At 35.3% G+C, this 25,780-nt stretch overlaps 1 protein-coding gene across 4 annotated transcripts in view; it reads right to left on the reverse strand.

Annotated features, from left to right (window-relative positions):
- OXR1 (oxidation resistance 1) overlaps window positions 1-25,780 on the reverse strand; it is a 252,105-nt gene that overhangs the window by 23,789 nt on the left and 202,536 nt on the right. For all 4 annotated transcript variants that reach the window (XM_068983296.1, XM_068983292.1, XM_068983293.1 and 1 more), the window contains 4 exons: window positions 24,222-24,406; window positions 20,574-21,331; window positions 16,473-16,641; window positions 10,942-11,104 (listed from right to left, as the gene is read on the reverse strand). In XM_068983296.1, coding sequence (XP_068839397.1) covers window positions 10,942-11,104; window positions 16,473-16,641; window positions 20,574-21,331; window positions 24,222-24,406 — 1,275 coding nt within the window. The remainder of the gene's footprint in view (window positions 1-10,941; window positions 11,105-16,472; window positions 16,642-20,573; window positions 21,332-24,221; window positions 24,407-25,780) is intronic.

Below are 25,780 nucleotides of genomic sequence, written 5' to 3' on the forward strand. Positions count from 1 at the left end.
TGTATATGTGGAATTTAAAACAACAAAGAATGAAATTCATAGATACAAGAGAACAGACTGGTGGTTGCCACTGGGGGGATGCTGGGGTAGGCAAAATCAATGAAGGGGGCCAAATTATAAAATATAAATAGGTCATAAGAACTGTACAGTCAACATGGAGACTATGTTTAATACTGCAACACATATTTGAAAGTTGCTGAGAGTAGATGACACCACCCTTATGTCAGAAAGTGAAGAAGAACTAAAGAGCCTCTTGATGAAAGTGAAGCAAGAGAGTGAAAAAGTTGGCTTAAAGCTCAACATTCAGAAAACTAAGATCATGGCATCCTGTCCCATCATTTCATGGCAGATAGATGGGGAAACAGTGGAAACAGTGGCTGACTTTATTCTTCTGGGCTCCAAAATCACTGCAGATGGTGATTGCAGCCATGAAAGTAAAAGATGCTTACTCCTTGGAAGGAAAGTTATGACCAACCTAGAGAGCATATTCAAAAGCAGAGACGTTACTTTGTCAACAAAAGTCCATCTAGTCAAGGCTATGGTTTTTCCAGTAGTCATGTATGGATGTGAGAGTTGGACTATAAAGAAGGCTGAGTGCCGAAGAATTGATGCTTTTGAACTGTGGTGTTGGAGAAGACTCTTGAGAGTCCCTTGGACTGCAAGGAGATCCAACCAGTCCATTCTGAAGGAGATCAGTCCTGGGTGTTCATTGGAAGGACTGATGTTGAAGTTGAAACTCCAATACTTTGGCCACCTGATGCAAAGAACTGACTCATCTGAAAAGACCTTGATGCTGGGCAAGATTGAGGGCAGGAGGAGAAGGGGATGACAGAGGTCGAGATGGTTGGATGGCATCACCGACTCGATGGACATGGGTTTGGGTAGACTCTGGGAGTTGGTGACAGACAGGGAGGCCTGGCGTGCTGTGGTTCTTGGGGTTGCAAAGAGTCGGACATGACTGAGCAACTGAACTGAACTGAAGAGAGTAGATTTTAAAAATATTTTATCACAAAATTTTAAGTATGTATTGTCTTAACTAGATTTACTGTGGGGACCATTTCATAATATGTGCAAATGTGAAGTCATAACGTGATACACCTGAAACTAACAAGTTATATATCATTTACACCTCAATTAAAAATGAAAAATCAACTAGTCTAAGCTATTTTAAGTGTGATTTTTTGTTTCTTGAAGCCAAATGCTTCGTAATTAATGAATGTAATACCTACCTAGCATACATAAAATGAGCTCAGTAAATCTCCTTTCTATCCCTTCTTTTTTCATAATACTCAGAAAACGTAATGTCAGGTCATTTAAATTTGGCTAGATACCCCAGAGCTTGAAGGAGGTATCAATTTAACATTACAAAAGTAAAATGACAGACTATAAAAATGAAGCACTTTTAAAAAACATATTTCAATTTTTAAAATAATAAAACAGTCATTCATTATTCATCCCTTCTCACAATATAAATTAAGTAACATTTTGGATTTAGTGGAAATTTTATAGCCTACAGCTTTTGGCTACCAACTGAGGACAAATATTAATAAAGAAAGCAAAGCATTGTTCAAAACTTTACAGATATTTAACATCCACAGCTAATATTAGTAATAGTCAAAACAGACCATTATTATTCTCGCATGCTAAATGCTAATATGAAAACATTTAATAGCCTAGAACCAGAGACCTACTCTACAGCACAGTACCAAACATATACTTCAAAATTTGCTAAGAAGGTTAATTTTAAGTTAAGTGCTCTTATTACAAAATAATAAGGGATGAGAAACTTCTGGAGATGGCCAATGTTTATGGCAAAGGTTGTGGTGATGCCTACATGGGTATATTTGTTGTTGTTCAGTTGCTCAGTCATGTCCGACTCTTTGCAACCCCATAAACTGCAGCATGCCAGGCTTCCCTGTCCTTCACCATCTTCTGGAGTTTGCCCAGACTCATGTCCACTGAATGGGGGATGCCATCCAACCAACTAGTGCTCTGTCACTTCCTTCTCTTGCCCTCCATCTTTCCCAGCATCAGGGTCTTTTCCAATGAGTCTGTTCTTTGCATCAGGTGGCCAAAGTATTGGGAGTTTCAGCTTCAGCATCAGTCCTTCCAATGAATATTCAGGACTGACTTCCTGTAGGATTGACTGGTTTGATCTCCTCGTAGTCCAAGGGACTCTCGAGTCTTCTTCAGCACCACAGTTCAAAAGCATCAATTCTTCTATGCTCAGCCTTCTTTACCGTCTAACTCTCACATCCATACATGACTATTGGAAAAACTATAGAGCTATCACTAGGCAGACCTTTGTTGGCAAAGTGACGTCTCTGCTTTTTAATATGCTGTCTAAAAGTGAAAGAGAAGTCACTCAGTTGTGTCCGACTCTTTGTGACTCCATGGACTGTAACCTACTAGGCTCCTCTGTCCATGGGATTCTCCAGGCAAGAATACTGGAGTGGATTGCCATTTCCTTCGCCAGGAGATCTTCCCAACCCAGAGATTGAACCCAGGTCTCCCACATTGTAGACAGATGCTTTACCCTCTGAGCCACCAGGGAAGTCACTCTAGGTTTGTCGTACCTTTTTTTCTAAGGAGCAAGTGTCTTTTAATTTTTTGGCTGCAATCACTGTCCACAGTGATTTTGGAGTTTAAGAAAATAAAATCTATTACTGTTTTCACTTTTCCCCCGTCTATTTGCAATAAGTGATAGGATTGGATACCGTGATCTTAGTTTTTTGAATGTTGAGTTTTGAGTCAGCTTTTCACTCTCCTCTTTCACCTTCATCAACAGGCTCTTTAGTTTCTCGTCGCTTTCTGCCACAAGGGTGATGTCATCTGCCTATCTGAGGTTATTGATATTTCTCCTAGCAATCTTGATTCCAGCTTATGCTTCAACCAGTCCGGCATTTCACATGCTGCACTCTGCATATAAGTTACAGAAGCAGGGTGGCTATATATATATATATATATAGCCTTGACATACTCCTTTCCCAATTTTGAACTAATTAGTTGTTCCATGTCAGGTTCTACATGCTGCTTAGAGCTTTCCTCATAGCTCAGTTTGTAAACAATCTGTCTGCATTGTAGGAGACCCCAGTTCAATTTCTGGGTCAGGAAAATCCACTGGAGAAGGGATAGGCTACCCACTCCAGTATTCTTGGGCTTCCCTTGTGGTGCAACTGGTAAAGAATTCGCCTGCAATGTGGGAGATCTGGGTTCAATCCCTGGGTTGGGACGATCCCCTGGAGAAGAGAAAGGCTACCCACTAAAGTATTCTGGCCTAGAGAACTCCATGGACTGTGTAGTCCATGGGGTCCCAAAGAGTCGGACATAACTGAGCCACTTTCACTCTTTTCTTGATCTGTGTACAGGTTTCTCAGGAGGCAGGTAAGGTGGCCTGGTATTCCCATCTCTTTAAGAATTTTCCAGTTTGTTGATCCACAACTCAAAGGCTTTGGTGTAGTCAATGAAGCAGAGTAGATGCTTTTCTTATGATCCAACAGATGTTGGCAATTTGCTCTGGTTCGTTTGCCTTTTCTAAATCCAGCTTGTACTACTGGAAGTTCTCAGTTTATGTACTGTTGAAGTCTAGCTTGAAAGATTTTGAGCATAATCTTGCTGGCATGTTAAAAGAGTCCAATTGTACAGTAATTTGAATATTCTTTGGTGATGCCTTTCTTTGGGTTGGAATGAACGGACCTTTTCAGTCTGTGGCCACTGATGAGTTTTCCAAATCTGCTGGCATAATGAGTACAGCACTTTAATAGCTTCATCTTTTAAGACTTGAAATAGTTCAGCTGGAATTTTATCACCTCCACTAGCTTTGTTCATAGTAATGCTTCATAACACCCACTTGACTTCATACTCTAGAAGTCTAGCTCTAGGTGAGTGACCACACCATCATGGTTATCAAGGTCATAAAGACCTTTTCGTATAGTTCTGTGTGTTCTTGCCATCTCTTCATCATCTTTTCTGTTTCTGTTAGATTCTTGCTGTTTCTGTCCTTTATTACGCCCATCTTTGCATGAAATGTTCCCTTGGTATTTCCAATTTTCTTGGAGAGATCCTCTAGTCTTTTCCTTTCTATTGTTTTCCTCTATTTCTTTGCATTGTTCACTTAAGGCTGTCTTCTCTCTCCCTGCTATTCTCAGGAACTCTGTATTTAGATACCTTCCCCTTTATCCTTTTCCTTTCACTTCTCTTCTTTTCTCAGCTATTTATAATGTCTCCTCAGAAAACCACTATTCTTGCATTTCTTTTCCTTGGGGATGGTTTTGGTCAACCTCTCCTGTACAATGTTATGAACCTCCGTTGATAGTTCTTCAGGCACTCTGTCTAGCAGATCTAATCCTTTGAATCTATTTGTCACCCTCACTGTATAATCGTTATGTGATCTGCTTTAGGTCATACCTGAAAGGTCTAGTGGTTTTCCCTACTTTCTTCAATTTAAGCCTGAATTTTGCATGGATGTATATTTGTCTCCAAACTCAAGTTGCATATATTAAATATGAAGTTTTTATATATCAATTATACCTCAATAAAGAGGTCTAAAAATAATCAATATGGAAATATTACACAAGACAATCTGTGTTAATTCATGTTTTTAATGTTTTGATTTACAAAAGTTTCAGATTTACCGAATTTCTTTTGGCGTTATGATCTGTAATCCTATGTGATTCAATTTGTTTACAACAGTATATTCATTTTTAATTGCTTTTATGTGAGAAATGTGACCTCTGTTTAGTGACTCAGAGATAGAGACTACTTTTATTTTGAACAAAATCAATTCTGTATGGATTTTGCTGACTAGGCTGAGAAGAGATCAGGATTTCTGCTTTGTTTTACATATTGACTCAGTTTTAATTTTGGCACTACTTGCTACTTTAATTAAAAACACAGACACAGACACACACACAAACCATGTCTTTAAGAAAATGAACACCAGAATACTCATTATCTGATAGTTTAAGAAGTAAAACACTAACTATTCCTGAAACTGTTGGTTCTTAAAGTTGCAGCAATATGAAACTGTTAAGACTTCTCTGAGAAATATAATAATACACCATAGCAATAACTTAATGACAAATAAGAAAACAGAACTGATTCCACATGGTAATTATCACATCCAGGTGGAAAACCAAATCACTGAAGATATGATAAATTTTACAGTCTAAATTGCTAAGGTTAAGTTAAATATTTTAAAGTGTTTATAAAATTAAACAATAAAATTAATGTCAAAATGGGAAAATCCTATAAATGATTTACAAAATTACATCAGAAAGCAAATTCTAAAATATTTGGCATAATTACAAAACCTGTATTGTATACAGGTTTATTTAATAAGTACCCAATAAATTTACATCTATGCATATGTGCTAAGTCACATCAGTCGTGTTCGACTCTGCGACCCTATGGACCATGGCCCACCAGGCTCCTCTGTCCATGGGATTCTCCAGGCAAGAATACTGGAGTGGGTTGCCACACCCTCCTCCAGGGGATCTTCCCGACGCAGGGATTGAACCCACATCTCTTGTGTCTCCTGCACTGGCAAGAAGGTTCTTTACCATGAGTGCCACCTTTATATTTTCACTTAAAATGAAAGCTTGGATCATTTTGAGAAAATGTGAGTAATGTCAAGCACATAAAAATGGAGAAGTCATATCAGAAACCAAAAACTCAATGTTAAGATATTTTTGTCAATACTTAGGCAAATGTGAGAAGTGAAGAGTAAATGGAATAATTTTCTTCACTACTGTAGCATCACTTTTATTTCATGATCAGGAATTTTAAAAGGTTTTTTATGTATATCAGATGAATTAAGATAATGCAAAATTCACATGAATCTTAAAAATAAAACAGGCTTTGGCATTTCTGTGGTGGCCACTCCCAATGCAGGGGGCCCAGGTTCCATCCCTGGTCAGAGAACTATATGCCACATGCTGGGATGCTGACTCAAACAGCAAACTGTAAAAATACACACATATTATGTGTATTTGAAACATTTTTATCACCTGTAAAGAAATGTGAAGAACTGAAGAAAAGGATTATAAATGAAATAAGTTGATAAAGCTGAGTGGTACATGCAAATTCACTATACTGTTTATCTCTGTATTTATGTATTAATCAAATAAAAGCACAATCATCAGCAAATAGTAGGAGGTCAACAGGTATCTTTCCCCACCTTCACCTCAGGATCTTCCTTACATTGTTGAAATGCCATTAGTGTGTTTTCAATGAAAATTCATAAAAACAATCCCCATGATAAAGGAATATTTCTCACAAAATTGCAAAAGCCCACATAACACATTTTCCTCAGTACACATGCTTTACTGATTTCTGGAACTGAGTACTGGAGAAAAACAGAGAAGACTACCAATTGTAGAAATTGTTCTGCTTCAGCTCCAAGACAGGGCTACTGAACTACCAACAGCAGAAGAATTTATTCTTAAGATACTCAGGACAGTATGGTTAAAAAAGGAAACAATGGCGAGGTAAGCTGATGTTTTATGGTAACTGTATTTATAGTAACGACTAAATTTGAATAAAGTATACATAATAAATAACATCAATCCAACACACACCTTGAGTTACACATGTAGTACTTCTCAGATTTTTTTCTCCAAGTATTCAGAAATCTTAGTTCTGAAGTATCATCAAGGGTTCTTACTGCTAACAATCTTAAAATGCAGCTATCTTTTCTCTTCACTAGCAAAGGTAGGTTTCTGAGGCCCTCACCTCTTTCTGGAATTCACTGTACAAAGTTCTAATGTTGCTCTCTTTTCTTCCTTCCTTTTTTCATCATATCTAATTCTCAAATTCCAGCCCTTTCCATCTTCAGTAGGAGTGACCTTTAATTTGCACATTTGGGAACTTAAATTGTTTCAGATTTATAAAATTTTTCTTGTTACAAAGACGCACATTTTATTAATTTGGGGTGCTACAGTTAATGTCCTTTTAGGGTAGTGATGAAGACAGTGTCAGATCAAAGAAGAGTTATTAAAGTCAAACAGAAGTACCAGTGAAAATAATCTTGGTAGAGGATTTTTTAAAAAGATAATAATAAAGAACAATATTTAAATATTAATATCTGATAAGTATAACATTATCATATTGCACAGAAAAATTTTGTTGTTACTAACGTGCACGGGAAGGAAGAACAAAGATAAACATATTAAACTTACAAAGGTATATTTCTTTAAACTCACTAAAAGAAAGAATTTTCTAACAGAACTGTCCTAAACTGAAAAGCACTGCCCTTTGAGGCAGTAAGTTCTCAAGCACTAAATATACTAAAGTAGAATCAAGAATAATGTAAAATGAGAAAGGCTGAACTGTCAGTTAATTTCAACTCTAAGAGTCTATGGCTTTATGATAAAATATTTACTACAAGTGACATAAGAACTTATTTTAGACCAACTGTTAACAAGTACAAGTTATATTTATTATTTATTTTATGCCCAAATTTATTCACTAATGCTGTAAGTATTTACAAAGGGTTAATTATATGACTGCACTGTTCACAGCTCAGCAGCTAGAGCAGTGTATGAAACCCATAAAACCCTGCCCTCATGGTACTTACATAGGTAGGGGGAAGGGAAGGGGGAATATGAAGGGAGAACAGAAAAGTTGAGAAGGTAAGTTTATCATAGGCAAATGTTCCCCAATGTACAAATTTTGTATCAGCATGAAATAAATTCATAACAAATTCATCTTAAATTCTAAGTCACCTATTCTCTACACCTAGGTAGAGATTTTGAGTTTTTCTCATTTTATGTATGTTCTCTAGTCAAATTTCCTTTTTAAAAATGATCTTTATTTAGAGGATAATTGCTTTACAATGTCGTGTTAGTTTCTGTCATACAAAACTGGCGATCAGCCACAAGTATACATATAACCCCTCTCTCCTAAACTTCCCTCCTGCCCCTGTAATTTGTCAGAGACGACTGGGTTGAGCTCCCTGTGTTATACAGCAACTTCCCACTAGCTATCTCATTTGCACATGACAGTGTATATATGTAATGTTACTCTCTCCATTTGCCCCACCCTTTCCTTCCCCTGCTGTGTCCACAAGTTGGTTCTCCACGCCTGCATCTCTACTCCTGCCCTGCAAGTAGGCAAGTAGGTTCATCAGTACCATTTTTCTAGAATCTATATGTATGCATTAATATATAACATTTTGTTTTTCTCTTAATTACTTCACTCTGTATAACAGGCTCGAGGTTCATCCACCTCAAATTCCCTTTTAAAAAACATCCTTTAAACATTTAAAATACTTTTTATGTTCTCTTACATTTGCTCAAACCCATGGAATGTACAGCACCAAGAGTGAACTCTAAGGTAAAGAACAGACTTTTGATGGGGAAAAAAAACACCCAGCTTTTTATGTACTTAGTAGCTATCAGGCACTAGACCAATACTATACAAGAGAAATACAATGCAAGACATACGCAATTATAAATTTTCTAGTGGCCACATTAAAAAAAAAGTTAAATCAATTTTAATATATTTTATTAATCCAATATAACCAAAACATCATTTCAACATAAGCGATGGAAGAATTAATGATATCTTACATTTTTTTTCTTTCAGTTCTGAACCTTAAAAAACCAACATATTTTTTATATTTACAGATTATCTCTATTTGGACTAGCCACATTTCCTTGCTCAACAGCTATGTACAAGCGGTGAGGGGCTATTGCATTTACAGGAATTAGCATAGTTAACTACATCTCAATGGAGATACCAGATTTTCACAGGAAATAGCTGATCTTATTTATGAGATCATATTGACATTTTATGAAATTTATAGCTTAAAAGAATTCATATATCTAAGTTGTTCAAAACATATCTAAAAGTCATCCAATAATGAATCAAGTATTGGTTTTTATGTTTAATCAAAATTGAACAATTAAAAATTCAGTTCCTTAGTAGCATTAGCCACATTTCAAGTATTCAATAGCCACATGTCACCTAGTGGCTACTCTATTAGACAGTGCAGCAAAATGTTTCTAGATAACACAGCAGAAAGTTTCTAAAATTTAATTTTTTATCAATTTTTATCATCTTTTTATTTGAATCAATTCTAGTTGAAAACAGGGGAGAAAACTTTTTCCATAGAAATTATAATCTGCAGAATTGTCCATAAGAATTAAGATGGTCCCTTTTAAATAAAGTTAATACTCAAAAAATTAGTACTAAAGTCTTTATTTTCAAAATTAAGTGTTTCAATCTCAAAAGAGAGAAAACTGTCAATTCTCTGACTTGACTGAAAATACTGCCATCTACCTTGCCACCCGAGTTAGTACCTCACCATCATCTGTCACTATATCCTGTTTTATTAGCTGCTGCTGCTGCTAAGTCGCTTCAGTCGTGTCCAACTCTGTGCGACCCCATTGACGGCAGCCCACCGGGCTCCCGGTCCCTGGGATTCTCCAGGCAAGAATACTGGAGTGGGGTGCCATTAGCTAGGTAATACCTTTTTAAAAACTATTTTATCCCTTTCCATTCTACCTTTGTTTGTTACTGCTTTAGTATAGGTTTACATCCTTGATCACCTGGGCTATTTTAAAAGTCTTCTAAATCTAAATTGTAAATACACAGGGATTGTTTTGCATATGCCAACACCCAAGTAAATCATCACCCAGAATAAAATACAGACCACCTCCAGTACTCTTATAAAGTTCCCTCCTGAGCCTAGACAACCCCTAAACTCCCAGAAACAGGTAGTCTGGTGGACTTCTGACTAGTTTTGCCCTTTTGAATTTTATGTAAATGGAATTATACAATATATAGTCTTTCATGTCTGGCTTGGCTTCTTTTATTCTGTGAGACTCATCCACATTGTTGTATCAACAGAATCTTTTTGTTGCTTCACTATTTGAAATTTTATAAATATTCCATTTTTTTTAAATTCAATAACCTGCAGACAGACATTCAGGTTGTTTCCAGTTCATGGCTATTGTGAAAGCTGGTAGGGAGATTAATAATATTGGTCTAAATATTAAAAATAACTCAAAATAAATGCTCAATATATGTTAACTCTCTTCCTCCATTATATCATAATACAAACTGATTCTGAATATACTACATGGCACGGATTGAGGCACATACAAAATCAGGTGTGCATTTTAAACAAAAGACATGTCATGTATACCTTTAATCATTATACATGTTAAATACATATACACCACATTCATCACACAAACAATCACAAACAACACCAGATGGATAACAAAATTTGATTCAGTTTATTATCACATTTTAGCATCTGCTCTGTATTTTCTAATGCATGAAGAGGTGAATCCAGAGAACCATAACAAAAGAAAGACCAGATACGTCACTCTATCAATCCCACATGACAAAGCATGTAAAATCATAATACACAATTTTAAAAGATAGATCTAAGAGGGGTTAAAAAAAGTTGTTTAGTGTCAATTTGACCATTTATACAAGCTCAGTAAATTTGAGCAGAGCATAAAACTTTCATTACTTTGTAAAATTAGCATCAGCTTATTTTCTTTGCATGTTGCTGAACTGACGTCAAGATAATGCTTGGATATGAGCTTAGAAGGAATGCTAATTTGCATGAATGTGTTAAATAACTGCTAGGCCTCCTCCATGCAGGTGATAACATTAAAGTGAATTAGATCTGCAATAAATGTTTTATGAAAATTAGTATAACAGTAATTATTCCTAAAGTTTACTCAATAAAAGGGATTTTACTGATGACAGGTTGCTTCTCTAACATTTTAAAGCAAAAGGGAAATGACAAAAAGGAATAAACCAAAGTTACTAATCAGATTTATTCAATAAATACATATATACAAGGACAGTGAACCTTTAAAATATTACTCGTTTGAAGATCACTTGAACTTTGCCAACTCTAAAACTATAAATTCATAAAAAGAAAAAATACAAATGAAAGCTTCACATTTTCCCCCTTACCTCCCATTCTCTAGCTGCTGCTTCATTAGTAGAATCCTCATTTGTTTCAGAGTCTTCAATCTTTTTTACTACTATAAATCCAGGTTCTTTGGTATATTCACCAGTATCTTCTGCATATGTTTCTGGACTCCACTGAATGAAGAAGGCATACAAGTGGTCTGTCCTGTTAGAATGAGTGATTATGAATTAATAGATCTGCTATTCTGAGTTGTTAGCAAGAATTTAAAAATTATTTTTGTTAAACAGCTTCACAAAACTTGAAAACTTAAAATATACAAAATATTACATACACTATTCTTTATTTAAAAATAAAACAAAGCCCACTACCAGGAAGACATTAACTTAAAATTTTGGGGCTGTGTTCTGTCCAGCTCCTAACTGCATTAGGATTTTCTTCAGCCTGGTTTTGACTAGCTCAGATGCTCTTCATGGCAACATTTCTTTTCATGAAGGAAACTTGACAATGGGAAGGAAAATCAAACTCACCATTTTAACCTCAATCACACAATGATCTAATTATCTAAAATACAACTAACAACTTACTCTAATTACCTATTTTGAAACCTGACCACTATACAGGTTTTTCCTAGGTTAATAGAAATTTAATATATTTAACTTTTATGTCCCTTCTTTCAGTTTTGTTTACTAAAGCCTGTGAGTGAGTGAAGTCGCTCAGTTGTGTCCGACTCTTTGCGACCCCATGAACTGTAGCCCACCAGGCTCCTCCATTCATGGGATTTTCCAGGCAAGAACACGGGAGTGGGTTGCCATTTCCTTCTCCAGGAGATCTTCCCGACACAGGGATTGAACCCAGGTCTCCTGCATTGTAGGCAGACGCTTTACCGTCTGAGCCACCAGGGAAGTCCTACTAAACCCTAAATCCCTGAAATAAAAATTATCTGAAGGGTAAGACGCACATTTCAAACATCTATGCTTTGTTGGCTTTAATTGGTATGGATAACTGAAAAGTGATTATAGAACTCTCTACTTAGCCATTAAAAAGAATACATTTGAATCAGTTCTAATGAGGTGGATGAAACTGGAGCCTATTATACAGAGTGAAGGAAGCCAGAAAGAAAAACACTAATACAGTATACTAACGCATATATATGGAATTTAGACAGATGGTAATGATAACCCTGTATGCGAGACAGTAAAAGAGACACAGATGTACAGAACAGTCTTTCGGACTCTGTGGGAGAGGGCGAGGGTGGGATGATTTGGGAGAATGCATTAAGACATGTATAATATCGTATGTGAAATGAATCACCAGTTCAGGTTTGATGCAGGATACAGGATGCTTGGGGCTGGTGCACTGGGATGACCCAGAGGGATGGTATGGAGATGGAACTGGGAGGGGGGTTCAGGATGGGGAACACGTGTACACCCATGGCAGATTCATGTTGATGTATGGCAAAACCAATATACTATTGTAAAGTAATTAGCCTCCAATTAAAATAAATAAATTTATATTAAAAAAAAAACTCTCTACTAACATATAGCAATCAATAATCACGGTCCTGGACATTGTTTTCAATAAATTTTTAATAGTGTCATTTGTTATGTGGCAACTAATGCTTGAAAAAGGTGTTAAGTATCATCTTTCAGATAATTTGTCTCTATGAACCAACTTTTTCATAAAATCCTGAAATACAATAACTTCGAAATTCTAATAAAACTAATTTTCAATGAATATTAGTGAAAGTGCAAGGACAATATTAAAATGGAAAATTCCATTCAAAAATTAAAACAAAGCCAACACTAAGGAGAAAAATAAATCCTTATGTTGTTTTTAACTAAAGATATAACAGGGTTGAATATCTCATTGTAATCATCTTGGTATCACTGGCAGATCAGAGTATCTGGCTCTTTGCCTGTCATGTACTCATGAATTATGCAAATCACAGCATATTTTTAAATTATTTTAATCACATTTTGTTGAACGCACAGATTGTACTGTATATTTAGGTGAGGGGGGAGAGAAAAGAATTTTATTATTATATTCTTGAAAGGAAGTCTTCAGAGGGACATATAAAGCCTTTCCAAGAGGTACACAGACATTTAGATAGAGCTAAGGGAATCAATCTCTTTCTCTTCCGTTTCCATATGGTAATCTTCACTCATACTCATCTTCTTGAGAACAGCGTGGTTAAGATATCTTGCAGATTGTTTCTTCTCTGCTTTCACTAAAGTACCATCCTCACTCATCCAGAATTTTACAATGGTACATGTCTTTATAGTTAAAAATCTTCCAGTATAAAAACTTCCAGGTTGCCCAAAGTTGGTATTGAGACAGGGAAAGATTTTTAAAACTGGGTAGTAAGTCCTTTTGTATATCAGGTAGTTTCTAATTCACTAATTTCCACAAAACTGAAGGAAGCTATTCAAATGATGGTTACTAAAAATAATTTTGATGAAAGAGGATTAATTTTAGAATATAAACAGAAATACGTTTAAAGAACTGACTGACATTATAATAAAACTTCTCAGTTTCATAGACATTTTTATGAACAAAGCTTTTTAGTACTTATAGAAAAAGAAAAAGGGAGGGGGCAGAACTGAGCCACTGAGTCTTATCATTTCAATGAACAATATTCATCAATGGATACATAAACTAATTGGGAGAAAGCCCTAACTATTTTATTAAGACATTTCCTGTGTTTTACATTTTATGTGTAATAGCTATGTATGATAAATTATAATTTATGTTGCTTTGATCAACTGTTCATTAGTAATAATTTTAATGATAAAATGTTCTTCCGGGTTTAATTAATATTTGGAATAATGTAGGTGTTGAAAGACAATTTTCTCTTGGATTTCTGCATGTCTTATGGGCAGAGGCACTGTGTACCTTTGTTCAGCACTACCTTTTCATGTATGTTTGCACAGAAAACAGCATAGCTTGGTTGTAGAAGGCAGAAATATTCAGTATCTTGTGGTGGAAGTTTAGTCACAACGCTGTGTCTGACTCTTCTGTGAACCTATGGACTGTAGCCCACCAGGGTCCTCTGTCCATGGGATTTCCCAAGCAAGAATACTGAAGTGAGTTGCTGTTTCCTTCTCTAGGGGATCTTCCTGACTCAGAGATTGAACACCTGTCTCCTGCTTGGCAGATGGATTCTTTACCACTGAGCCACTTGGAAAGCCCATTAGTATCTTACTCTGGATCAAAGGGAAACCATGCTTACTGTACATTATAGAAGTTTTAGGTTCCCTAAACTTTTGGTTCCTCTTCTTTAACATAACCCATGGCACATGCAGCTGTCACTTGGCCTTCTTCACACCCAACTGTGGGAACTGAAGCTCAAAGAACTCATACAAGTGCTAGAACTGTGACTGATGCTGTTGTGACTCTTTTCTGCCAGCACTCATTAAACTGAGGCAGGCCAACCTGTTAACAAGTAGGGTGAGCCTTAGACCCTTTACTCTTTTGAGAATAATCACAGAAAATTTTTAGTATGTGTAATACCTGTCTGCAGGTTGTTGAATAAAAAAAAATGGAATATTTATAAAATTCCAAATAATGAAGCAACAAAAAGGTTTTGTTGATACAACAATTTGGATGAGTCTCACAGAATAAAAGAAGTCAAGCCAGACATGAAAGACTATATATTGTATAATTCCATTTACATAAAATTCAAAGGGCAAAACTAGTCAAAAGTCCACCAGACTACCTGTTTCTGGGAGTTTAATAGTTGTCTAGGCTCAGGAGGGAACTTTATAGAGTACTGGAGGTGGTCTGTATTTTATTCTGGGTGATGATTTACTTGGGTGTTGGCATATGCAAAACAATCCCTGTGTATTTACAATTTAGATTTAGAAGACTTTTAAGATAGCCCAGGTGATCAAGGATGTAAACTTATACTAAAGCAGTAACAAACAAAGGTAACAAAGGTAGAATGGAAAGGGATAAAATAGTTTTTAAAAAGGTATTACCTAGCTAATGGCACCCCACTCCAGTACTTTTGCCTGGAAAATCCCATGGACGGAGGAGCCTGGTAGGCTGCAGTCCATGCGGTCGCGAAGAGTCGGACACGACTGAGCGACTTCACTTTGACTTTTCACTTTCATGCATTGGAGAAGGAAATGGCAGCCCACTCCGGTATTCTTGCCTGGAGAATCCCAGGGACCGGGGAGCCTGGTGGGCTGCCGTCTATGGGGTCGCACAGAGTCAGACACGACTGAAGCAACTTAGCAGCAGCAGCAGCAATGTCAGTACACACACACAGATAAATATGTACATGCATGCTCAGTCGTTTCAGTCATCTCTGACTCTTTGCGACCCTATGGACTGCAGCCTGCCAGGCTCCTCTGTCCATGGGGATTCTCCAGGCAAGAATACTGGAGTGGGTTGCCATGCCCTTCTCTAGGCGATCTTCCAACCCAGGGATCGAATTGGCGTCTTATGTCTCCTGCTTTGACAGGCGGGTTCTTTAACACTAGCACCACCTGGGAAGCTCCAGATAAATGTGTAAGCATATGCAATTTGTTGCAAAAAATGTAAAAAGGAATAAAAATATACTACCTTATAATAAGATTCTATGAGGAAGTATAATTGAAATATAAATTCAAAGAGAAAAGTAGTGATGCAAAACTGCTTTAGAAGAGCACATTCAAGTAGTGTTTAAATGTATAATCTAATTGTAGAGGGCAAATTGTTACATTATCTAAATCCCACTGGATATATTTAATAGATAAATGTAAGTTTTAACTTAGAATGCCATTATTTATGATCCAGTGAACTTAAAATGTCAGTATTTACAATACAGTGATAACAGACATCCTTTACAAATATTGCTCAATCATAATATGAGAAATTTTACTGTGCAGTGAGTATAAAAAATAATTTGAAGACCAGATCCTTTTAGTAGCTATTTTAGTGCTATGTATATAGCAAGCATTTATAATAGAAAGGATTTGATGAAATTTTTAAAAAAGAAATTATATATAGTTAGGGAGTTTGGGACGGACATGTACACACTGCTGTATTTAAAATGGATAACCAACACTTTCTGTATAGTACACAGAACTTTGCTCAATGTTATGTGCCATCTTGAATGGGAGGGGCGTTTGGGGGAGAATGGATACATGTATATGTATGGCTGAGTCCCTTTGCTGTTCACCTGAAACTATCACAACAGTGATAACTGGCTATACCAGTTAACAAAATACAAAATAAAAAGGTGAAAAAAAAAAAAAAGCAATTGTATCATTTCCTGCCTTGAGGTGGGGCTGTACCAGTTAATATTTTGATGAACCTTCTTGATCTAAAACATTTTAACTATGACTGCTTATTAGTAACATGAGGTATATGTTCATATTTTTTGCATTAAACCACAAAAGGGGACTAAAATTAAAAGTGGGATAAACTAAAGAGTATAAAAGAGGAGCTAATTGATTTTGAACAGATTTAATGTCAGGTTTTAATCATAAACTATTTCAGTACTTTGCTACTGGTACGAACTGTTGTACAAAATAATTTCAACTCAAGGAATCTCAATGTTCTCCAGATTTTGTTGTTATTGTTTTACCTTTCTTGTGGCACAGCAAACCAATATTCATGTTTCTTATCTCTTTGTGCATACTGTTGCATTGTTGCACTTGCTTGAGATACAAATGTTTTCCTCATAGGTTTTCCGACTCTGAGACATAAGAACTTATGCAATCGATGCCTTCTCTTTTCTTTTAAGAGTGCAGAACCTAGAATTGAGATAGAGTGTTTATTCAATTCTCATACACCATGTTTGAATAATTTAAAACAATTTAGACTAAATAATGTTTATCTCTAAACTTCTGACAAATAATTACAGAATAAAATGTTAATTTACTGAAAGGTGAATTCTCTTACGTAGCTTATATATTTTTCCATCAAAAGTGACAAGTATAGCAAGACTAATAAACTAACACCCAAGTTATGAACCGATATTATGTCTAAGGGTATTAGGAAAAAATGTAGAAGATCCAGAAATTTTGGTTAAATTTTTATAACAACCACACTAAAGTAATTATTCATATACATACATATACAATATTCTGGACAATCTCTACTACCTTTCTAGAACAATATCTAAATAAGTTTGCAGAATTTTCAAAGTTTTACTGTAATATGGTTGTTACAGAAAAAATTCAGTAAAAAAGTTTCTGAAGCTTTTACATACATATGAAGGTGTGACAAAAACAATATGCTAGATTTAGCCGCCTGTTTAGTTTATTAAGCCTGAATTATCTCTAACCCTTCCAACCACAAATGCTGATGTATGACACACTGAAGGTCTGACAATATGGATCAATTCAGGAAACATTAGCTTACAAAGGAGGCATACTATGGGAAAAAAAGCATTTTGCTATAGTCAGGAGATCTGGATACTAGTCGTGGCTTTTTTCTGTGTAACCCTGTGCAAGATACATAATCTATCTGAGTCCCAGCACTTGCATCAGGTTAAAAGAATGAATTTTTACTATTCTTCTCACAATTATATTCCATTATATATTTATATTATATAGTTCACAATTATATTCCATTATATATTTATATTATATAGTTTTATGATAAAAGATCAGAAACTTCCCTATATAGAATCTCAAGTTCCTTAAAATTAGCTACTTAAAACTAATTTTCTTGTCCTCCCTCCATATGCACATACAAAAAAGAAGAAACCAAATAGCGGCAATCCAGGAACACCTATCTAAACATATCTACCGAACTTTCTCCATTTAGTAATGTCATAACAGGAAAACCCAATTAAACCCTGCACCCAAACAAACGCAATAAAATACAAGTAGTCTACTATATTACTGGGTCAACCAGAATGCAACATTTTATCATTTTCAAAGATTTCAGAACGTGAGACAACCAAACAGAAACATATCAAATAAAGGTATCTATGCCAGCATTCGTCACATCAATCTTAATAATATGAATTGTTAATAACAACTGAATGTCTTAATAAATACAGAAATAGCTATATTACAGGGCCATTAAAAACCATGAAAGAACTACATGGGTTCAAGTTGACCCCTGAACAACATGGGGTTGAACTGCACGGATCCACTTATACATAGATCTTCTTCAAATAATACATACTATAATACTACTACACATGGTTGGTTGAATCCATGTATGCAGAACCACAGATATGGAGGGCAGACTGTAAAGTTATACATAAATTTTTGAATGTGAGAGAGGAGTATGTGTCACCCCTTAACCCTTGAGTTGTTCAAGGGTCAACTGTATAATGACACAGGAAAATGTTCATGACATAAAATATGAACTGAAAAAAGCAAGAAACGATACTACATGTAATCCTAATTTTATATGAAAACCATACACATATAAAGATATACACAAATTATATCAATATTGTATATGTGTGTGTACATAAATGTGTGTATGTAGATACACATACGCACTGAAGAGCAAAGATAAATACACCAAATATTAACAATGATCAACTCCAGGTGATGAATTTCAGGTAATTTTTTATAAATTTTCTAAAAAGCAACATATTTGTCAAAAGTTCTTTAATGAACATCAACTCTGAATAATGAAAAAATATTCAATCTTTTATAGAAGATAATTACTTAACATCTATTGAATATAATCCTTGTCTTAAGTATATGTAAATTATATACAGTATATCTCAGTATATCTAAATTCAGTATATCTAAATGCAAAGAAAATTCCCTGTTTTGAAAAACTGAATCAAACCCTGGTATGTTGCTGGTGGGACTATAAAATGGTATAGCCACTGTGGAAAATAGATCAATGGTTCATCAAAAAAGTAAACACAGAATTACCATAGAATCCAGCAAATCTACTTCTGGTATATAACCAAAAATAAAAAAGAAAGTAGGAAATCAAACAAATTATTTGTACACTTATGTTCATAGTTTCCCTGGTAGCTTGGATGGTAAAGCATCTGCCTACGATGCGGGAGACCCGGGTTCGATCCCTGGGTTGGGAAGATGCCCTGGAGAAGGAAATGGCAACCTATTCCAGTATTCTTGGCTAGAAAACCCCACGGACAGAGGAGCCTGGTGGGCTATAGTCCATGGGGTCACAAAGAGTCGGACACGACTGAGTGATTTTTTTTTTTTTAATGTTCATAGCAGCATTATTATTCACAACAGCCAAAAGGTAGAAACAACTCAAATGTCCATCAACAAATGAACATATAAAGAAGATGTGCTGTGTATAATGGAATATTATTCAACTTTATATAGAAAGAAAATTCTGACATACTACAACATAGATGAAACTTGAAGGCATTATGCTAACGGATATAAGCCACACACAAAAGGGAAAATATAGAATGGTGCTTGCCAAGGACTGTAAGGAGAGGAGAATAGAAGTTATCATTTAATAAGCAGAGAGTTTCAGCTCAGGAAGATGAAAAAGTTCTGGAAATGGATGGTGGTGATGGTTGTACAATAATGTGAATATGCCTAAAGCTCCTACATTTTACATTAAAAATGGTTAAACTCATAAATCTTATTTTATGCATATTTTAACAATTAAAATTTTAATTATAAAACAGAAATATGTAAATTAGATTAATCTGAAATCAATACTCCAACAGAATATGAGAAATGTTAGCTAAAATACTTGAGTTATACCACTTTTAACATAATGTACACAAAGCAGAATCATTGTGTAGTAGAAATAAAAACTATAATTTTCAAAAGTAAACTATGAAAATACAAAATTGAAAGAGAAAATGGCATTTAATTTATTTTAGTTCTGCTTTTTATTTATTTTAAATTAAAAATCTTTAGTTCATTTATGGCCACAGCGCATGGCATCTGGGATCTTAGTTCCCCAACTAGGGACTGAACTTGGGCCCCCTGCACTGGGAGCACAGTCTTAACCAGTAGACAGCCAGGGAAGTCTCCTTAGTACTGCTTTCTAAAGAAAAACAACCAGACAATGATGAAACCTGTGGATACCTGGAAGAATTTCAGAAACAGATTTTATGTCTTATTACACTTTTAAAAAATGAAGAGATTATATAACTTTGGCAATTACAAATTGCAATTATGATATTATATATACAATTTTAAGGGGCTACCCCAGTGGCTCAGATTGTAAAGAATCTGCCTGCAAAGCAGGAGACCTAGGTTCGATCCCTGGGTTGGGAAGATCCCCTGGAGAAGGGAATGTCTACCCACTCCAGTATTCTCACCTGGAAAATTCCATGGACAGAGGAGCTTGGTGGGCTATAGTCCATGGGGTTGCAAAGGGTCAGACATGACTGAGCAACTAACACACTACCCAATTTTAGATAGTATTCTAATGATGAATCATACCAAGAACTAAATGAAAAAAAGGGGGGGAGGAGAAATCATAGGTATGATAGACTTGTGCGCATTTTCAAGAAATATATTGTTTAAAGACAGAATGCAGTGAATCAGGAATGCATAAACATGGTGGAAAGGATGCTCATTATGTGTACAATCCACTGTGAGATAAGACAGTAGAAACCAGACACTATGTACTTGTCCCAGAGAAACATCCGTCAAGGGCCACTAGATTATCCTTCACAGTGGCCTAAGATACAGCAGCTTTTGAGTCAGTGAGAAAAGAGGGAGACAATATACAGTAAGACTAACTTAATATACTCCGCAACACTTACCTTCTATATCGGCTGTTGCTACTTTATGCTTAATTTCTTCTTGTGACACCTGTTGAATATTCTCCCTTTGCAGTTTAGTTTGTTGCATGGAATGAGATTTCCAGAGTTTCCGCAGCTCTTCTACCTCAGTCTCTGAGTCCTGATTTTGTTCCCTTCCTTGTTTTCCTTTGTTGACAACTTGCTTTTGTTTAAATTCTATTCCTTCCCCACAAGGCATACTTTCTTTTTCAACTTCTTCTTGATGTAGTGAATTCTCATTAAGAGGAAAATCCTGGTTATCTTTTTTTATACCTGTGCTTTGTTCTTTAAGACCCGATATTTTTTGAAGATTATCTGCAGCCTGATCTCCTTCCTTAGTGGCCATTTCAAGATTATTTAAACCAGTTTTAAGAGAAAGAGTCCCAAGTTCACTGGCAGTATGTCCAGAACCAGATTTTAAGTGATCGGGAGTACTAGCAGCCTCTGATATGACCGTCAAACACTCTACTCCACTCTGAGTGATGGTCTGCACAGATTCTGATGACGCGCCAGATGATTTATCGTGTCGTAGCTCATCTGAAGAAATAAGCTCCTCCCGAATAGGAGAGAGTTCTGATTCTGTGAACACATCTTCAGAAAGAGACTCCTCAGTGCTCCTAGGAGCAGTGCTGGCACTATCATTAGCTGCATCACGGATTCTTGAGTCTAGTTCATCAGTATTACTTCTTGTCACTTTCTTTAAATGGCAGAAGTCCCTTCCTGATAACTGATCTATCTCTCTGTCAGTAAACAAAATTTAAAGTTATTATTTTTTAAATTATAGAATTTTATTTTCCACAAACACTGAATTAATATCACTAAAAAGGCTTTTCTAAAAGGATGTAGCATACATCTCTTAATAGCATACTAAAAAACTGATTCATATAGAACAAGTAATTAAGTTTTGGCATCAACTACTTAAGATATGGGAAATATCAGTGTAAGATTTACTGAACTGATCTACCTGAAGAGAAGTTGAAGACACAACTTTTGGATGAAGCTGTAATTCTAAACTAAAATTTACTCGCTGATGAAATATGAAAAATAGGATTAAGTAAAGTTCTGATTAGAATTTTAAATGTGTTAATAAAGCACATTGATACTATGTACACACACATAGTGCTTTTATAGATTTAAATAAAAATTAAACTGAAATAAATGACTCAAATGCAAAGCTAAAAATCAACCTGAACAGAATCAAGGCAAAAGTACTTAGAGGAATTCTTCATGGTTCTAGTGACAACTCTTAACAATTCTAAGAAACTTGTTCAACTAACAGGTTAGATATTAGCTAGCTGAATGATTCATCGTTACTTCTAGATTTCCATGTTTAATGCCATTTGTAATATACAAGCACTAATGTTCAAAGATTAGGTAGTGTAAGTTCTACATGGAGGCAGACTACAGCATGATATACAAATCAACAATTTAAAATGATGGCTAAAAACTAGTAAATGGAAACGACATGAGTTTTTAGTGGGAAAAGAATATTTATGCAAGTTTGAGAATAGAAAAGACTGTGTGTTGACACAAAATTTATTGGTGACCTCTGGATGGTGAAGATGGGTAACTCTTTTCCTCTTATTCTAGTATTTGATATTTTTATAATGATAAACATAATTTTATTGTGCATAGGATAGGTAAATTTTAGTTTTTAAAAAGTATCAGTTAGTTGAAGTCCAATTCCTATCTCTGCTTTCCTTGCACTGACTGATTCACCTTAAGAAATCCAAGCATCTAGTCTGTGCTATTAAATATGTAACAGTGTCACCTACTGGTGATTGACTAAAACTGCACATACAGGGTCCTGAAAGAAAGTGAAGTGGGGCTCTTTGTAACCCCAGGGACTGCAGCATGCATGTCATGCTGCTCCATCCATGGGATTTTCCAGGCAAGAGTCCTGGAACTCAGCAAAAAGATTTGAGAAACTATCTGTAGAAGACCCTTAGGTAAGAGATAAAGTTAAGTAAATCCAACAGGACACAGATTTAGATAAGTGTTGTAACATTTTTTTTTATGTCAGTCATGCTGCTATTGTTCCTGAACAATACCTTTGAAATCAACTTCCCAATATAAGACAAAAGAAAACCAATAAAATCTTATACACCTCATTTTTACCATACATAACATTATTCTGCAAAATCACATGACTCATTTATCTGATCTGTTGCCAGATATTTGTTTTTAATCAGTTCATAAGGCAGGATTTAAAGAAATCTCTTTTTGGAGTAATTTTTAAAAAATGTTTGGATCAAATAGATGGTCTTTCCAGGTGATGTTCTAAATGATAAAAAAGTTATTTAGAAGAGGAAGAGGAAGAGTTCCACAGCATCTGTGTAGAATAGTTATGTACCATACAACATAATACTCAATAAAATCCCAAAGTATCCTAACACAAATGGAAAATCAGGGCAAGAAAAAATCATCTCACTCATGACTGACATAGCTATAATCTTGATTCTCTTTTAATCTAATCCTTCACTCCTTCACCTTTGTGTCACCTCTCTACCTGCCACAGTAATCTTTATTTGCTCAGACTGATTTTGGATGATGATATATTAAATAACTAACAGTAGAGGCAATCTTAGGAATAATCTGCATCTCTAAAGATGAGTTTACCACGCCAAAATAGTTATCTATTGGGGTAGGAGGTATAATGGACATTCTTAAATAAATGATTTCATTCTACCTTAGGTATTCTAACAATTTATGTAGTCTGCCTCAGAGAAAAAAATAACTTTCTCTCTTTTGTAAGTAGTTCTATCTCACAAAGGTTAATTTTAAAACAATCATTATCAACTTTGTAGGTTATTACAGGGACAGAAATCTCAGTATCAGTTAAAGTGAAGACAGTTTTTAAACCGTTGACAAAGGAATGACAAATTATGAAGAAATAGGGAAGCTCTTTTCTATTTCAATTTTCTTCCTTTGTACTTTCCTATTCCTTTCTTTGTATACCTATCTTTTATTTTCTTCTTTTATTTATTATCCTTCCCTTTTCTCTCTGTCATTACTTTCACAGGCTGTGCTGACCTGTAACCTCACACCTGTTCCCTGAAACATACAAATTCCATAACCAGTACATTCTAAGGTCAACTTTACACTTGTGCAATCTATGGGTCTTCTCCCCTATATTTTATACTTTCCTGAGAGAGAAGGATGCAAACATATAAATCAGTAAATAAAAGACAAAGCTGCTCTGGTTTTACCAATGTCAGGTCTTTGCTCATGACCTCTCCCAAATCGCACACCCAACTCTCCAGGCTCTTCTAAGGAAAATTTGAACGGTATCCTTGATTACTTATATTACTTTAAATTACTAATAAAAATAACTTAGAATTATGAATTCTGTATCTGAAGAAAAAGGGCTGGTAAACACTGAATTAAATGAATACTACAGGTTACTTTTAAATATCAGGTTCTCTGATCAAATATGCAAATATCAATTTAAAACAATTCCTAACTATTCCAGAGCATAAAGAATAATCTTTTCAATACTATATATGTTTCATTACTGATAAAATGAAAAGCATCTATAATAAAACTACTAAAAGACACTTAAGAGTTATTAGACCAAGGTCAACTAACTAGATGGAAAAAACTGCAAAGGAGTATAAATATCACTCTTACATGGGTAAGGATTCCTTTATTTTGCTATCCAAAATTTCTTTGTACATTGCTGCTGACATCACCTCTTCCATTGGACACATGATGCCATATTCCTCACAGCCATTCTCTTGAACCAATGGGTCAGTTTTATGTGGATCAAACATTATATTGTTTGGTGTAACTAGCAATACACCACTGACTGTGCCCTAAGATGAAAAAAGAAAATAATGTTTAATCTTCAAAGTTTACATTTCCAAAAATTATTTTAGATATTTTTACTGATTTTCTTCCCATGTTAGGCCACCTACCTTATACAAAAGTAGTACACTCAAGCACTATGGCATTCTCATGAAAATGTTTTTAATAATACCCAAATTTTCCCAGTAAATTCTCCTTGTTAGCAGGGCAAAGTTCAAAGAATATTATATTCACCGTCAATCAGTCAAGTCAGGAATTAAAATCTGCAGCCTCAGTAAACTGTTGAGTTACATCAGCAAGATAACTGCAGTAATGTAATGAGGACTTTATAGTCCTCCAAAGGCATGAGCCTTGTTTCACATTGTGCTGTTCACTCACCAAAGGTATCAAATAGTTTCATGCAGACAATGCAAGTTTAATAAATAATGTGCCTATAACCCAATCTACTATAAGAGGAAAATAGTGTAATCTGTTTAAAGTATCTTTAAAAATAAGTCTCAACTTTACTTGACTCCGCTAGCCTAGTTATGTGGCCTTGGGCAAGCACAGCCTCTGGGGCTGTTTCTTCATCTGTAACACAGGATAGATTAGATGACTTCTATGACTTCTAAGGCATATGGCATCTACCTTAATCATGAAAAGCTATGACATTTTAAATATATTTATATAAATAGCAATACAAATATAAAGAATCCAACCCTCTAATCTTACAAATGAGCAAATTGAAGTACATAAGAAGCTGATCCCACTAATAGTAGCTAATATTTACTGAATGCTTTGTATGTACCATGCTTTATACATATATTTTTCATTTCCTCTTCATAATTAGAGTTCTGAAATGAGAATGGAGGCAAGAAAATTAAAATTGAGAGAGGCTAGGAAATTTGTTATAAATAATCAACAAAACAGCTAACTAATAAGTGGTAGGACTAAGATCCAAAATCCAAAAAGTCCAATGCTTTATACTATAATCTCTCCACATTTGAGTTACAAATATTAATCACTCCAACTCAAGTACCAAAAATTCTTTAATCCCATACTATTTATCCATTTATTTACTTCTGAAGTACTGTTGATTTACAATGTTTCTTTGATTTCTGCATAAAGTGATTCACTATTAGTAGGTGGGATCCTCTCATCTGGCCAATTAATAATGCCTGCTCTGACCCTGGTCATAATATGAATTTTCTTCTAAGCTACTCAAGCTCAATCAGAACAACAAGCAAAATTCAGCCAAGGGAAAAAACCTCCCACAATTATGGGATGGATTTATGAGGTTAACATCAGGCTGTGGTCATTTCAGATGTAAGGCCCCCTCTTCCCATGGACAGAGGAGCCTGATGGGTTCCAGTTAACAGGGTCACAGGGTCAGACACGACTGA

The sequence above is a fragment of the Capricornis sumatraensis genome, chromosome 11, assembly GCF_032405125.1.
Source record: "Capricornis sumatraensis isolate serow.1 chromosome 11, serow.2, whole genome shotgun sequence".
NCBI classification, from domain to species: Eukaryota; Metazoa; Chordata; class Mammalia; order Artiodactyla; family Bovidae; genus Capricornis; species Capricornis sumatraensis.